Below are 17567 nucleotides of genomic sequence, written 5' to 3'. Positions count from 1 at the left end.
ATTTCTAAGCATAAAACCACTGACTTACTCTTTTCATCAGTTAGTGAGTACTTGGTATCTACTCTCTCATTACAAACAAATGAGTTATCCTTAGTATTAGTATATGTAAAATAAAGGTCCTATCTTCTGATGTATTACCTCACTACTTTGAGTGGTTATGTTGTCCTACTAATTTTACAGATATGAAAGTGATTCATCAACACAAGTATGATGTAGAAGTGAAAGGCAGCATGGTATAACAGACATGGGACCACACATGGAGTCAAGAAAACCTAGATTCAAATACTATGACATCACTATTTTTTATTTATCCTACATAGAATACCTTCTTTGTATATTGTCTCTCTCCGATTTAGACTGTGACCTTCTTAAGGGCAGAGTTTGCCTTTTGCTTTCTTTGTATGCACAGCACTGGCATATAGTAGGCACTTAATAAATATTTACTGACTTATTTTCTGCTAGATGTGTGTAACTATGAAGAAATGGCATTCTTACTAAGGACAATAAACAACCAGTAAAGAAAAACCATATTATTTTCAATATGGTTCGTGCAGAAGGTAAATAATGAATGAATGAAGGAGAAAGAAAGATGTTACCTCAGTTCAACTTCACCAAGGAGAGAAGGAAGGAAGGAAATAAGGAATGAAAACACTTAGCATATTCCCAAAAAATGATAGATGTATTCTATAAATAGAAGAACTAGGGTATTTTAGTGATCCTATTGAGTACAGATCTCCCTTTAATATGAAAGAAATTTAACAGTCTATATGACCTCAACCTTATCATTCCTAGCTTAAGAAAAATGATATAGAAATACTTTTATTGTGATTCTTCAATTGGTCAGGTAAAAATGATCAACCAATCAATCAACAAGCATTAACTAGGTATCTGCTGTATGCCAGGCACTGTGCTAGGGGCTGGGGATAAAAATACAAAGAATAAAACAACTCCTACTCTGAATAACTTCCAACAACTTGGTACGGGTGTTAACTTCCAACAACTTGGTACGGGTGTTAAATGAGATGAAATAGCATCAAAAATTGAGGGGGGCAAGTGGTGGAAGGTAAAGTCCTAGAAATATCTCAAAACTTCTCTGACTTGGTCAAGGTTTTAAAAGTAGATCCAGAGAAACAATGAAATAATCTATGTTAACTAATTTTGCAGGTACTATTCACAACCCAGAGCCAATGGCCAAGAATAGCAGGGGGTGGGATGGTGCTAATGACAGCATATACATATATGTATGCAGGTATAATATGTGCAAATATATTTTTTCACCAGGCACAGGATCAGAAGAAAATGAGTCAAGTGATGTTATTCTCTACCATTTCTGACTTTGCATGAATAGCTTGCACTCTTCATTTTTCATAGTGAATGAAAAAGAATGCCAGAACTGCAGTCCAAAGGGATAGGAGCTCACACCCTTTCTCTTATACAAGTCATTCAACCTCTCTGAACCTGTTCCCTCATCAGAAAAATGGGGACAAGAGCTCTAATACCCACCTCACAAGGCTGTTGTGATTCAACTGTAAACAAAGTACTTTGTTAAACTTAAGACCTATATAAATATCAACTATTATTGTTATTCTCTACATATTCTTTATCCTTCAACAAATTCTTAACTCCCAATTTTTTTTAAGTGTAAACAGAAACACTAACAAGCAACTAAGAAAAGATAACTAGGAAAAATTCATAAAATGAAATTCACTAAAGCAAGTGATCCATTTGGGGCACAAAGCTTCACCAATACACGCTGGTAACTTATGGCTAAGAATTCTAGTATTCTCTTCTGTAGTCTACACACAATATGAGAAAAGGCCTAGCAAGAACATCACTCCTCTGCAGAAGGGTCTGGATGTTTAGTTTCAAGTGAATTGTTTCTTATCAAATATAAATGCTTGCCAGCAATTAATGTTTTCAAACATTTACAAAAGAAAAGTTTCCAAAGCATCCTGAAAATTCATTTTCAGAGATAACAAATGAGGAGGAGAAGGAGGAAAAAGTCTTTGCCCATCACTAAACTGACGTTCTTGATTTGTATGTCATGCATGGAAGGCACACTAAAATTGTTTTTCTGAGCTAAAAATAATACAATTAAGTATAATAATTTTGTGAAGAGTTAAGCAGTTCAAACCTGAAGTAAGGTACCTAGTTTGCTTGAAAAATGAACACAGAAATAAAAGCATTTGAAAAACTGAAATCTCTATGCTACTTTTTTTCTTCCCCTTTTGTTCTCCATAGACAGTATAATTATCAAGTGGTACTTTCCTTAACCTCATTTTCAAAATAGGCAACAAAATACCTCAAAGGACAAGATATAAAAAGATATTAACCCTAATATCAGGCTGACCACCTATAAAAAGCTATCAACACTAATTCCTGACTAGCCTCAGAATGTTCATCTTCTGTTCATTTCCAACTTGCCAAATTTATCTTCTAAAGGAAGAGTTTTCCAGTGTCCTAAATCTGTTGTTCATATGAAGAGATTGACTTTTAGTCCCAGAAAATGGAATTATTAGAGGAAAGCAGAAAAATTATCATATTTAATATAGATTAGTCCCAAAAAAGGATTCTAAAGAAAAAGGGAAAAAAATTTTTTTTCACTCGTTTAATCTAGAACAACGTGTTAAGAACACGATGCTTTTTTTAATCTTTTGTGTCATAGACCACTCTTTGGCAGTTTGGTAAATAAATTTATCATAAAATTACCAAAAAATGAATGACATCTAAATACAATTTTCAAAACAATAAAAAAATTCTTGGACCCCAAGTTAAAAACCCCTCTTATTAAAGAAACAGATGTCACTAAAATTACCTTTAAGTTCCTCCCAACAGGGAGACCTGGTCCCTGCCCTTATGGAGCTTACAGCCAGTAAAGAAACAAGACATATGCATAAATAATTGCAATACAAAATAGAACAAATATTCCAAAACTGCCTAAAAGATGAATATAAAGTGCTACATGAATTCTAAAATAGTAAAAATCATTACTAACAAGGGAAACAAAGAAATACTTCATGGAGAGGATGGCATTTGAGCTGTCCTTAAAGGATGAGTAGGATTCCTACAGAGGACTCAAGAAGGACACTGGATTCCAGGCATATAAATCACAGGATTTAGAGCTGGAAAGGGCTCTTTAGAGAACTGAGGCAAAGAAATGTTAATTAACTTGGTCAAGGTCAATTGGTCAAGGCAGCAAAGAGCAGAGCCAAGATTTTAGTCCAGATCCTCTGACTGGAAAGTCCTGTGCTCTTTTCCATTATGCTACAATGATAGCAAAACGTGGAGTCATGAGCATAGTATAAGGGAGCAAAATTCAGGAGATTTCAAAGTTTGGCTGGAGTTAGTATACAGAGCATAAAAGAGTGAATTGTGAGACAAAACTGGAAAGGGAGCACAGCACCAGATTGTGGAGGACTTTGAATGAAGGCTAAAGAGGTGGAATTTTTTTGGTAGGCAGTAGAGAACCACTGAAGGATTTTGAACACAAGAGCAATGTGAACAGAAATATGAATAAGGAAGAATAACGTAGCAGTGGAAGAAGGAAGGATAGGAATTGAGCTGAGGAATACTGCCAAGAGGAAGTCTGTTATATTCCTAGTTAAGTATGATTTACATTTAACTTAATGGAAATAATTTTAAAGAAATGGGAAAGTGATATAGATGAAAATATACAAAAATAACTGAAGATGCTCAGTCCAGAAGAAAAAAACTTTTTCTTTCATTTAACAAGTATTGACCAAGCATCACAGGCCTTTATTATTAGGCCCTAGAACAGGGTAAACATCATTACACAGATTGCTGTGACATAGATAAAATACTATAAGGGATGAAAAAAAATTTCATCTAACAGTAAAAAGAACAAGAAGGTTGAATCAATCAACAAGCATTAATTCAACACCTACTAAATTCCAGGAACTAAGTTAGCAACTATCCTTGCCCTCCACAGTTTACAATCTAGTCAATGGAGATAACATGTACAGGTATCAGTATATACAAAACAAATAAGATAATTTGAGGAGAAGGGGAAAAGCACTAGTAGCTGTAGGGATAAGTAAAGATTTCCTGAAGATGGCAGTTAAGAAAAATCTAAGAGGCAGAAGTGAAGAGGTAGTACATACTAGGCACCAGAGTGGGGGGAGAGGGGTAGTCACAAAGACACAGAAACTAGTAAGAGCTAGTTATATGTAGTAACAGCTACATAGAAAGAACAATAAGTAGTGTGGACCACAGCGTGCATGACAGGAAGAAATGTATAATGAGGCTGAAAAGGTAGGGTGGGGTCAGCTTGCGCAGGGCTTTATATTTGATCCTAGAATAATAGGAAGCCATTGAATGAATAAACTCCTAAAATGAAAATCACTTTGGCAGCTGTGTGGAAGATGAGATAAGAATGGAAGTAAGGAGAGAACTAGAGTGGCTATGTGAGTGACTATGGGAGAAGTGGAGAAGAAACGTTGTAGAGGCAGAAATGACAAGATCTGGCAAATGATTGGCCATATGAGGTGAGTCAAAGTTGACTGACATAGAACTTTTGAATGTGGCTAATTAGAATGATGGTGGTGTCCTTGACAGAAATAGTTAAGTTAAAATGGCTGAGTTTGGAGGGGAAAGATAACGAAATCTGTTATGTTTACGTTGAATTTGAGATGTCTGTCTTTGGGACATCCAGTTTAAAAAGGAAGACTATATTACAACCCATATGAACAGCAGTTCTGCTTTTTGTGAGGTCCATGGATGGCTGATTTAAAACTGAAAAGAAATTTAGAAGATATCAAGTCCAATCCCAATATTTTACAGATGAGGAAAAGAAAAGTGAATTGTCCAGGGTACAACAGCTAATTAGGTATCTCAGGCAGGATTCAAACTCAATTAATTCTTCCCGATTCTAAGTCCAATGCCCGCTATCCACTAATAGCAATTCCTGTTATTGCCTGTAGTATCTTGACTCTTAGTTTTAAGGAAAACATTTTCTGTGTCCTTGGCCTTTTCTCCTGACAATATACCTAATTACAAAGGTGTTGGAAATATTAGATTGAGATGGTGCCACTTCATAATCTTGTACGGTCAATTATTAAGAATACAGGGGCTGTGACCACTTGCATTCTATAGCATATAAGATAATAATAAAAATAATAGCTAATATTTTATATAGCATTTACTATGTGCCAGGTATAGTATAAAGCACTCTTTATAAATATTATCTCATTTGATCTTCACAATAACTCTATGAGGCAGGTACTATTATCCTCATTTTACAGTTGAGGATACTAAGGTATACAGAAGGATTTAAATGACTTGCCCAGGGTCACACAGCAAGTATCTGAGGCTACATTTGAATTCAGGTCTTCTTGATGCTAGCCCTGGCCTCAATCCACTATTGTCACCTAGTCACAGAAGCAGATATAAGGGAATTATATATTATATATGCATTGGATAAAGACAATTTTCTATGTAATAATCCAGTTTTAAAATAAAAGTAACATTTTATTTTCACTACTGTTTTAAGTAAGAATACTGGCTACATAGAGTAGTAAGACTATCAATACCATTGTCCGTTGAAGTATACTAAGTAATTACTTTAGAGAATTATTGGAGTTGTGGGGGGAGAGGAAAAGGACAAAAGATGTTTTCAGCTAATTCACAGGAAGCAAGAATAACCTCACACAGTCTAGCATAAAAATATTCATGTGCTTTTGTCTTTAAGAACACGAAATAAAGAGTGAAAAAAGACCAAAGCTACCAGCAAACTGTAAGATTACATATTATATACAAAAATGTAAAAACCAGTAACACATCAATAATATTCTGACACCTGCTATGAAGTGTCTTCAAGACAGAAAGCTAGAATTTAAAGAATCTTCAGTATGTCAAATTAACTTTAAAATAACCACAAAGACTACATCTCTTCTCTTTGGAGAGAGCTACAGAAGGGAAGAGAAACACAAAGGAAGTGAGAAAGAAGCAGTAATCTAATTTCCTTTAGAAATAAATCCAGAAGGCAATTAGTTATATCTTCTAACTAACTTTTATTTTTCCTTTTACCCCCCATTCCAAGAGTAAATGTGCTAGATATCATATCACATATTTTCATCTTAAACAGTGTTTGCTGATAATTAATCACAGCCTCTAGTAAAGTACAGCAAAGACAGATCACCTGAATCTTTTCCTCCAAACCTTACCCACTGCCCAATTTTAAAACCAGTACAGGAATTCAACCTTTCTTCTCTCCACACCCAATTGTTTCCTACTTCTTACTCACCACATCTTTTTGTCTTTATGCTGATGCAGACCCACTATGATGTTTTTCTAGTTTTTTCCTATCTTCAGTTTCATAATGTATTATAACAAATGCCATTGTCAAAATAATCTTTCACCTATGCTCTACCATATGGTCTCCCACAACTCAAAACTCTTCATTGATTCTACATTATTTTTCTTAGTAAATTTCATCTACAGTACTTAGATTTTATTTCATCAACAAATATTTACCATACAGTAGTATTTTATGCATCACACTACATAAACAGACAACAGCATAATGCACTGAAATAAAAATTATCCTGGGAATCAGGAGAGCTGGCTCTTAGTCCCAGCTCCACTCCTAAGTAGTCAAATGAACTTGGGTTAAATTACTTAACCTCTCTGGGTCTCAGTTTCCTAATCTGTAAAATGAGTGGGGATGAACTAAAGATAGGTAAAAGCCCTTACAGACAGACCATTCTATGACCAACAGTACTTAGAACTTTTGTCGATCCTTTGTCTTCCATCTCCTCTTTGTACTCCCATTTGCTTCCCACACTAACAATTAAAATAATTTTCTTCCGTCTCCACATTTTATGTTATGCTAGTTTTATGAATGGAACAAAAAAAATGTAAAATTCATTAAGCCATCCCTATCACTGAATTCAGAAATCACCTTACGACCACCTTTTTGGAAGTCTCTCTAACTCATTAAAGCTAATTAATCAATTAAAGTTATTTATCAATTCAACCGTGAAAGGTGCCATTCTCCCTACCATTGGTGAAAAGGAAACATTCAGCCTACTAAATATCTTACAAATAGAGAAAAAAGATACTTTTTAAAAACAAAGGTCAGCCTCAAGCAATATACACATAGTATACTTGAACAATTAACAATAAATTCAATAACTTATCTCCATTTTGTTTTTGGTTTCTTGTTGCCTGTTTTTTCCTCAACCTGATGATGTTCAATAGATGGTCCCAAAAGTAAGAGCTCTGCTCTACAAACCACTGTATTAGTCAATGTAATCAAAATATCTTTTAACATTTTAAAGATTTTTGTTGTCAGCTTTAAGAAACAAACACGAATATACTAGACCTAGCTTGACATCCCTAGACGAAAACACGCTAAGTTTAAAGCAAAGGCGTCTCGGAGCTCTAAACCGCAGGTGGATCCTCAAAAAGCAAAGCAGCCCGCGACAGGAGGGGGAAATCCAGCAAGTCAGAAGAGCCGCCGAGCATTCTGGGACTCGTCTCCACAGTTACCCACGTGCATCCAACCCAACCGTGTTTTGGCACAGCCAAGACTACAGGTCCCATGATGCCTGTTAAACCCACCTTCCCCTTCAAACCCTGTGGCTTCAACTAAAGCTATAAAGTATACCCCAAAAATTCCTCCGCCCTTCACTAAAAAAGGGACGTGGCTGTTCCGGAGCTCTGGGGGAGGCCTTGGGCCAGTCAGGTCAGGGGAAATCCAGCCCCCCGAAAAATTAGAAAATGCGTCACAAGCCGAAGACCTCCAAAGACCCCGAATCTGCCCCTAAAACAAAAGCAGCCTTCCCAACTGGCCCCCGGCCCCGCGAGCCCGTCACCGCCGCTCCGAGGTTCACGCACCACCCCGCCCCCAGCCCCGTCCTTCCTCCTCTCCCGCATTTCCCTAGGTCATGGTCAACCCGGACCCCTCCCTCGACCAGAGGCCGTCCCTCTTCAGCCCCTCTACCATCCTCTCCCCACCTCTCCTCGGGGCATCACTTCAGCTTCCCCAGGGGACAGCTGCGGATTCTCGACCCTGAAACCCGAAGCCCGGCCTCAGGCGGGGCCAGCTGGGGTCACCGGGCCCACGGGGCGTGGGGGAGGGGAGAGAACTCGAGGAGCGGGAAGGAGGGGGCAGGGAACCCCCCCCCCACCCAAAGACGGAGCCAGAGAGGCCAAGTTGGATCCCGTAATACTGGACTAGAACACCCCCCCCAAGTTATTCTCGACGACCCTCTCCCGCACTGTTGCCCCCAACCCCCATCCCCATTCAGTTCCTCACCCCCACGTCCCCCTCTACCACCCACCTAGCCAATCTTCCCCCTCCTCCATACAGTTCCCAACCCCCCCATCCAGCTCTTCAGCTTCCCCATCCCCCCACTAGTTCCCCAACCCTCCTCTCTCCCCTGCTCCCCACAGTAGTCCAGCCTCTCCCCTCTTCCCAGTTGCCCCCCCCACAGCTCCCCCATTCCCCAGGCTGCTTCCCCATCCCCCATCATACCGTTCTTCCCAAGAACCCCGCCCCCTCGTACCGTTCCAACCCTTCCCATACTGTCCCCCGGCCCTATCCCCATATTACTCCCCCCTCCCCCATAAAGCTTTCCCCCTCATATTGTTCTGCCCAAACCTCGACCCTCCCCACGCAGCTGCCCGCGTGCTATTCCCCCAAACTCCTCAACCATCTTGCCCCATTCCCCCCTCTTATTATCTTACCCACAACACCCAAACTTCAACACTCGCATCCCCGTACCCACAGCCCCCTCTTCTGCTGTTACCTTAATGCTACCCCCCATCACCCTTCATCCTTCAACCCCCCACCTGTAAATTTTAACCCACACACAATGTTATTCCCCCCCACCCTAACCCGCCCCCACGCAGGTGTCCGCATGCCCTCCTTCCTAATCCCTTCATCCCTCTCCCCTTTATTACCCAGACGTTCCTCTCCCTCCCAGTTAAGGTGCTCAGCCCCCAGCCCCATCCTCGAGCCCCATTACTGCCCTCCAGCACCCACTCCTCACAACTCACCCTCTCCAGAAGCAGTCCCTCTCTCCCGGCCTTAGTGTCCCACTGTCATCCCCCGCCTGGTCCCCTTTGCACCTGCCCCCCAAGTCCCCAAAGAAAGCCAGCCCCTCCCCCTCTGCCGGCGCCCTCCCCCCCACCCCCATCACCGGGAAGCCGGCCTGGGCGCGCCCTCCCCCCCCTCCACGGACTACCCGCAACGTCACGGCCGGCAGTTCCCCGCTAGAGCCCGGAGCCCGGGAGGCAGCAACGGCGGTGACGGAGCTGGGGGCTCCGTCAGTGTGGGAGGGGAAAAGCTGGGGCCGGCGGAGGGAACGGGGGTCCGTCTCCGAGACCGGGAGGCTTCGGTTCGCCCCCTGCCCGTGAGGCTTGTCACCCGCTTCCGACCCGTTACTCACTGACAGCAGCAGCATCTGAGTGCATTTTCGTGCAGCTCCTCCACTGCTCCCGCCGGACCGGCCTCAGCTCTCCGCCTCCCGAAGCCCCCGCCGGCTCGCAGCAGCTCCGGCTCCTGGCAGGGTACCCGCCGCGGCCTCGGAGCCCGCCCCCGGCTTGTCCACCCCGCCTCCACCATTGGCTCTCCGGCTCGCCCGGCACCGCCCCCTCTTCCACCATTGGTGAACGGGCGAAGCGGGAGGCCGCTAGAGGGCGACCAAGGAAGGCGAGCAGGCCCCACCCCTCAGACCCAGGGCGATTGGCCTCCGAGTCCGACCCTCGCCCCAGCCCCCACTGGAGGCTTCCTGCGCCACTAGCGGGTTGGACCCGGAGGCTGTCAGTCAGCCCAAGGGTTCCGAAAGCGCGTGTAAAGGGGCAAGGCTTGGGGACAGGTTGAGGCAGTCACCTCCCCCGGGTCTCCGGGCTTGGGATTGGTGGAGAAACAGGCAGCACACAGAGAGGGGCTGGCCTCCGAGACAAAGCCCAAGAAACTGTCCCAAAAGAGCCGGGAGGGACGGGGAGGGGCGGGGGCCATTAGGACCGCCCCCTCCCCCCACTGCCTGAAAGGGATGGGAAGACCCGAGTCAATTCTATTTCGTCTAAAACCTCAGCTCTTGGCCCTCCTCCCTTTCTCCATCCCCGGCCTCCGGCCACCACCCCCCGCCCCGCCCCGTCCATCCCTCTGTCGTGGGGGCGGGGGGGGGGAAAGGCGCCTTTCCTTCCCCTATCCTGCAGCTGCCCCCGGGGCAGGGCCGGCCGCTCTCGGTGGTAGTGGTGGGCACTGCCTTTCCTCGGGCGAGGCTGGGGCCCCTCTTCCGCGCCGCAGTCCTTCAGCTGCGGTTTCCGGCTTCTCTCCTTAAGTCTCAAACCTTATCATGAGACAAATCTCCGTCTTCTCCCAAGTGCGGGGCACACAGTAGGCGCTTAATAAATGCTTGTTGTCATGACTTAACTGTTAACCTCTAGGATCAAGCACATATCCACCTTTTGTTTGAGATTTTAAAACCCTTTACAACCTACCTTTCCAGTCTTCCAACACATTATCTCAAGTGTGCCCAGGATGGTCCATACTAATTGGCATTCTTCTGGTGGTTCCACACACCCAAGGATGCATCGTTCCTCGACTTTGCACGTGGCAGATCACAGTGCCCCCTTCCCCAAACCCCTACCCCAAAGGCACACCCTCCTCACCTCTGCCTCTCAGAAACCTGGTATTCCTTCAAAGCACAGCCGAAGCACCACTCTTTGCATGCAGCCTTTTCGGATACCCTCCAGCATCTAGTGCTTTCCCTCCAAAATTATCTTGCATCGCTTTTGCACCCATGAGAGGATGGGGCTGAGCGTGTGCTGGGTCAACTTCCAGTGTCAGTGCTCTAGACTCTGGATTAATATGTTGTATGTAACTAGGTTCTGTCTCTGACGGTGATAGGCTGTTAGCCCTGGGAGGGCATGAAATATTTCCCTTCTAGCTTTGTATCCCCAGCGCCTAGCACAGTACTGGATGCATACATAGTAAGCTTAACAAATGCTTGACTGATTTTCTTGTCTCCCAACTCAGACCAGGCAGCTAGGTGGCCCAGAGTGCAGAACCTGCAGTCAGAAAGACCTGAGTTCAAATATGACCTCAAGACACTAGCTGTGTGACCCTGAGCAAGTCTCTTAACCTCTGTCTGCTTGAGTGTCCTCCACTCTAAAACAGGGATAATAACAGCACTTAACCTCCCGAGTTTATTGTGTGATAACATGAAATAGCACTTGGAAAAAAGCCCTGGCATGGTTGTTGTTCCCTTGTGTCTGACTCCTTATCTCTCGAAGTCTGTCCGAGTTCATTTTCGTTTGCTTCCATGACACTATACATCTCATCTACTGCCTTTCCCTTCTCCTTTTGCCTTTAATCTTTCCCATTATCAGAGTCTTTTCCAGTAAGTTGTGTCTTCTCATTATGTGGCTAAAGTGTTTAAGCTTCAGCTTTGGTATTTATCCTTCCAATGATGAGTCAGAATTAATTTCTCCAAGTATTGATGGATTTTATCTCCTTGCTGTCCAAGGAACTCTCAAAAGTCTCCTCCAGAACAATTCAAAAGCACTGATTCTGTGGTTCTCAGCTTTCTTTATAGGCCCTCTCTCCCAGCCAATATATTGCTACTGGAAAAATCACAGCTTTGACTATATGAACCTTTGTCAGCAAAGTGATATCTCTGTTTTTCAGTATGCTGTCCAGATTTGCCATACCTTTCCTTCCAAGGAGCAAGCATCTTTTAATTCCATGGCTGCAGTCACTTTCTGCAGTGATCTTAGAGCCAAAGAATATAAAATCTGACACTGTTTCCATTTCTTCTCCCTCTGTTTGCCAGGAAGTAATGGGAGGTTTTGGGGTTTGTTTGGGTTTTTAATGTTAAGCTTCAAGCAAGCTTTTACACAATCTTCTTTCACCCTCACCAAGAGGCTTCTTAATTCTTCTTCACTTTCTGCCATCAGAGTGGTATCATCTTCGTATCTGAGATTGTTGATGTTTCTCCTGGAAACCTTAATTCTGGCATTTTGCATGATGTACTCTGCATATAACTTAAATAAATAAGGTGACAACATACAGCCTTATACTCCTTTCCCAATCTTGAACTAACCAGTTGTTCCATCTTTGGTTTTAACAATTGTTTCATGCCCCACATATAAGTTCCTTAAGAGACAAGTAAGATGATCTGGTACTCCTATCTCTTTGAGGACTTGCCACAATTTGTTGCATAGTCAATGAAGAAAAAATAGATGTTTTTCTGGAACTCCCTTGCTCTCTCCATAATCCAGGCAATGTTGGCAATTTGGTCTCTTGTTCCTCTGCCTCTTTGAAAACCAGCCTGCTCTTCTGGTAATTCTCAGTTCACATATTGCTGAAGCCTAGCTTGCAAAATCTTAAGTGTAATCTTGCTGGTGTGTGAAATGAGTGCAATTAATTGTTCTGCAGTTTGAACATTCTTTGGCATTGTCCTTCTTTAGGATAAGGAAGTAAAGTGACCTTTTCTAATCCAGTGGCCACCGCTGAGTTTTCCAAATTTGCTGGCACTTTAACAGCATCATCTTTTAGGATTTTAAATAGCTCAGTTGAAATTCTGTCGCTTCCACTAGCCTTATTGTTAGCAATGCTTCTTAAGGCCCACTTGACTTTACTCTCCAGAATGTATGGTGCTAGTCAGTAACCACATCATCATGGTTATCTGAGATATTAAGATCTTTCTTGTACAGTTCTTCTGGCACATAGCAGGTGCTTAATAAGTGCTTATTTCCTTCCTCCTCTTCTCATATTATGGTAAAGGGGAGATATTGTTAGCCTTTACTGGTAAAGCCTATCTGCTATAGGAATATTGAAATACAAATAGACATGGGAGAGTGCTCAGCAAAGGTTTCTGTCTTTTTCCCACATGAAACCCTTTCAGAGACTGATTACAAAATAAGTGTGCCTACATCTTCAATGTCCATCATCCCCTGTGATAGTTAATAATTTTCCAGTTCTACTTTCTCTCTCTCTCTCTCTCTCTCTCTCTCTCTCTCTCTCTCCTCTTTCCCCCATCAAGGATTTGCTTTTGAATTAATTCCTACTAATCTAAAATGGTTTTAAGACAGCTAACTAGAGATTTAGGCATTATGTCATCTACATGTACCTATGTTCCTAAAAAGTAAATCAGGAGACATTTAAATCGATCAGTGGGCCACCAACATACCCAGAAAGATTGTATCACCCATGCAGAAATTAGAGTCAACCACCAGATATCTGGTTCCAGCCCAAAAATCCAAAGACACTGAACTGGTTTTAACTACTTAGCCTTGAGAAGTAGATTGAAGTCACTTTCTAAAGAGCCCACTATAGTCCAATTTGATAGACTAAGACTGTAGCCATGCTCATCCAGAAACAATGCTGGCTCCTTTATGAGCCAGGAACCTGGTTCATGAGTTGTAGGAACCAGAAAACATAGGATCTAACTCTTCATTGAGGTGGATTCTTCTGAGTGTTAAACTTCCTTCTGTTCCAAGTAATCTCACCTTTTCTTTAAGCACCCCCTCTCAAATATCACTTTTCACTATTTAATACTTTCAAATTAAATTATAATATGATTATGCTTCTGCCAGTATATGTATTTGTTCTTTTCAGAAATTACTTAGCCAATATTTGTCTAATCCAATTTATATGTAACCCATGACCCACTCCCCCCAAATTCTGGTTTACACAGACTCAATTCAATGTTACACCTGACCTAAAGTCATATCTCTTTAGTTCATTTTACCCCAACCCAGAATATCTTCTGGAAAAATCGTCATAAATAACTTAATTATATATATAGCTCATGTCTCCACAGACATGGGTAAAAGGGCCCCCAGACCCTATATGGGCAGTGAAGGTTGTAATGAATATCAAGTGCAAGATACAGGACGACTTTATTTCACCCCATAGGAAGAATGAAGAAAGCATGAAGGACTCACAGTAGCCCACAAACAATCAATAGAATTCTCCTCCCTTTCTGGTGAGTCCCACCTTGCTCCAGGTTGCTATGTTGTCACTCAGACTCATACTCAAACCCTGTGGTTTGGACTCCCCACAGAAAGAAAATGCATTTGAGGTTTCTAGAAAAGGGCATCTTCCCCCCAACATTCTGGTTGGTCCCACTTTCACACTAAAGACTTACAGAAGCATCCAGCCTTCTGGTACTAGCCTAGGGATCTTGACCTCCCTCCAGGAGGAAAATGTCCTTGTGGTTCTTAGAGAAGTAACCCCCTCCCTACTGGAGCTACATAGTCCAAATAACTCACAGTTGATGGGAAAGGCAGAGTCCAGTGGGACTTTTTTGTCTTTTGTTTGGTTGGTTGTTTGTTCGGTTGGTTGGTTGTTTTGGCTTCCTCTCGCTGAATGAGAGGGAATGTTGGTGATTCTTCTTCCAAGACCCTAACTCTGTCCAAGAACTTCACCTGTAAGTTCTTTCTGTCTTAAACACTGGGGCTCCCTGTCTCTGGAGCTACATGGCTGAGAGTGTTTGCCATCTGCTCCGCACAACTTCCTCTACCTCTCCAGGGTGAGGACCAGGCATTCAAGAGTAGAAGAGCCACATTACTACCTCAGACAACATAAAATTCTCTATTCTCCCTACACCAATGCTTATTCATTTATATCAAAGCCAAATGGCATGCCTTTCAGCCAAGAGGCTTCCATCTCCATAGAAGAGAGGCTCCTGGGAAGCCATGCCAAAGCACAGGTGCCCCTTGGGGACCAAAGTTCTTTCTCAGGTCTCTGGATTCTAACCTGTGCTCAGAAAGTAGGGGCGGCGGGGAAAAGGCAAAAGGGAGGGAAAGTCCTGAGTCTTTAACAAAGACTCTTTGTTAGGCTCAGAAGAGGGGATCTCTGAAAAACAACGATTCAAGCTAATAAGTATATTCTTAATCGATGAGATATAAAATCACAACCAGAAACTCACCACTCTGTAGACTCATCAAATTGTTCAGGGGACTCTTATGATGGCAAAAGCATAATAATGAATCAATTATTATTTAAAAACATATTAATGAATAAATGATATAGCAAGAAAAAACATGCAAAACAGAAGTTCTCTGATTGAACTAAGACTGATGTGAATGATTATTGAAGATGCAATAGTGCTCTGGCTATGTTCTGGTCAACCTTTTGATCAATAGAGTAGCAAAGACATAGAGGGTAGGATTATCATATCTAAGAATAACTCTGAAGCTAGAAGGGATAGCTAATACCTAACAAAATTGGGATCCAAAAAGATCTCTACAGGCTGGAGCCTTAGGATGAACCTAACAGGATGAAATGTAATAGGAGTAAATGTGAATTCTTGCACCTGGATTAAAAAAAAATCAACCACAAAAATAAGAATAAAGAAGTTGTATGAAAAGAAAAGATGGTTTGCAAACTCAAAATGACTCAACAGTGGAAGACTGTTGGGTTGTGGATTCAACAGCCACAAAGGCTAATGCAATCTTTGTTTGGGTCCATAACTGGAATTTAGTTGGGATAAGAATTCCCTCTACTGATATAGATCACCAGCTATTTTCATACAGTTGTCTTTGAGGTAGTGAGTGCTGCTCAGTAGAACATTAGCAAACTTGTAGTGTGATCCTAGGCAAGGTACTAACCTCTGTCTCAGTTCCCTCAGCTGTAAAATGGGGATAATAATAGCACCTACCTCCCAGGGGTACATAGTAGGTGCCTATCAAATGCTTGCTTGCTTCCTTCACACACGGTAATATTGCCTTCCTTCCACTTATTACCTCCAACTTATCCTGTATATATCTTGTTTGCATGTTGTCTCCCCTTTTAGATTGTGAGCTCTTCCAAGGAAGGGGCTGTCTTTTACCTCAGTGCTTAGGACACTAAGCCTGGCACATAGTTGCTTAATAAATACTTATTGACTGACTGATGGACAATAAGTGTAACAGGCAATACCTGACCCAGGTTCTTCCTACCTACCAGGCTATCTACTACACCATACTGCCTCCTAATCTTAGTTTACATTAACCCAAGTATGATGTCCAAAATGAAAGAGACAGTAAGTAGTTCAGCAATAGTATGCCCTAGACACACCATCTATATAGTGTTATTTTCAGTTCTGGATGCTAAGAAAGGCATGAGTAAACTGTAGGGTCCCCAGAGGAGGATGACCAGAATGAGGATCTCATGAAGAAACTAGGGAATATTGAATTTGCAGACAAAAAGGACCGCAAGGGCATCAGGTGATGATTTTTAGGGTCTGATAACTGATTTACAACAGTTGAAGTCTTGTCATGTAGAAAAGGGCTTATTTTACTTGACCACAGAAGGCAGAATTCAGACCAGTGGATAAAAATTGTTGTGTTATTTTTCAATTATGGCTGACTCTTTGTGACCCCATTTGGGGTTTTCTTGGCAAAGGTACTGAAGTAGTTTGCCATTTCCTTTTCCAGCTCATTTTATTGATGAGGAAACTGAGGCAAACAGGGTTAAGTGACTTGTCCAAGGTAACACAGCTAGTCTGAGGTCAGATTTGAAGTCAAGAAGATGAGTCTTCCTGCCTTCAGACCCAGAGCTCTATCTACTGCACCATCTCACTGCCAGATAGAAATTACAGGTAAGCAAATTTCAATTCAATTCCGATGTAAGGGGGAGAAAAACTTCTAAATAACTCAATGTTAATATAAGGGGAAAACGTCCTAATAATCAGAGCTGTCCAAAAGTCAAATGAGTTGCTTCAAGAGTCAGTGAGTTCCCTGTCAATCAATGGACATCTGGCAGAGATTAGATGACCATTTGTCAGGAATATTATAGAGAAGACTCATGCTTCTCATAGGAGTTGAACTAGGTCTCTTCTGAAGTCTCTTCTAGTTCTAAAATTTTAGGATTCTAATTTAACACCTTGGATTTCCTTCCTCCCCATACCTGGGCCCCCAGAAAATTTACTCCAGTTTTAAGGCACTCTGTGGAGCAGCTCCTGCACAAAATCAGGCATCAGGAGCCCCTTTGATGCCACTTTCACTTCTAGCCAGAGGACATGTTTGTTCAATGTAAGAGACATAAATAACATAGTAAATAAAGCTATCAGAAAAGATTCCCTTATGAACATATTGGGTATAACTTACCATACAACCAAGTGGGGACAACACAGGAACAGGGGACAATGACCATGGAACACAAATGGTGGGCACATACATGGGGAACATATACCCAGGAAACATATTATGGGGGGTATACATCAAGTGATCATGTGGCCAGGACAAATGCGTAGAGGGTTCACACCTAAGAACACATGTGGCCCGGGTACAGCCATGCTTAGAGTATGATGTTTCATGCTTGTGATGTTTCAGAGGTGCCATTTTGTTCTGGTGATGTCATAAAGCTTCAATCTTCCCAGCATCACATATCCACTCTCCACTGAGCATGTCATTTTTGCTTGTCAAGCTTCTTTCTGTATTTTCTGCTACATTCCACCTCTTTAGCCGCTTCAGGGCCATTTACTACTCTCTGCTATCATTTACTGGAGGTAACTAGAAAATCACTACTGACTAGAAAATCACTCTTTGGCAAAAAGACCTATTGCATTTAGTGCATAATCAAGGGGTGTGAGCCAGTACATACTAAC

At 42.3% G+C, this 17567-nt stretch overlaps 2 protein-coding genes across 3 annotated transcripts in view; both read right to left on the bottom strand.

The window, feature by feature from the left end:
- DCUN1D4 (defective in cullin neddylation 1 domain containing 4) overlaps positions 1 to 9520 on the bottom strand; it is an 88988-nt gene extending 79468 nt beyond the window's left edge. For both annotated transcript variants that reach the window (XM_027836531.1, XM_027836532.1), the window contains exon 1: positions 9414 to 9520. In XM_027836531.1, the coding sequence (XP_027692332.1) occupies positions 9414 to 9438 (25 nt within the window). In that variant the 5' untranslated portion in view covers positions 9439 to 9520. The remainder of the gene's footprint in view (positions 1 to 9413) is intronic.
- CWH43 (cell wall biogenesis 43 C-terminal homolog) overlaps positions 9477 to 17567 on the bottom strand; it is a 115193-nt gene continuing 107102 nt past the window's right edge. Inside the window, 4 exon segments of the mRNA XM_027836618.1 lie at positions 9477 to 9656; positions 9708 to 9784; positions 9857 to 10010; positions 10057 to 10319. Of these exon segments, the coding sequence (XP_027692419.1) occupies positions 9477 to 9656; positions 9708 to 9784; positions 9857 to 10010; positions 10057 to 10319 (674 nt within the window).

The sequence above is a fragment of the Vombatus ursinus genome, unplaced genomic scaffold (assembly GCF_900497805.2).
Source record: "Vombatus ursinus unplaced genomic scaffold, bare-nosed wombat genome assembly UNPS02014818.1, whole genome shotgun sequence".
NCBI classification, from domain to species: domain Eukaryota; kingdom Metazoa; phylum Chordata; class Mammalia; order Diprotodontia; family Vombatidae; genus Vombatus; species Vombatus ursinus.
Note: the sequence above shows the minus strand (reverse complement) of the source record. Positions and strands in the feature narration are given on the sequence as shown.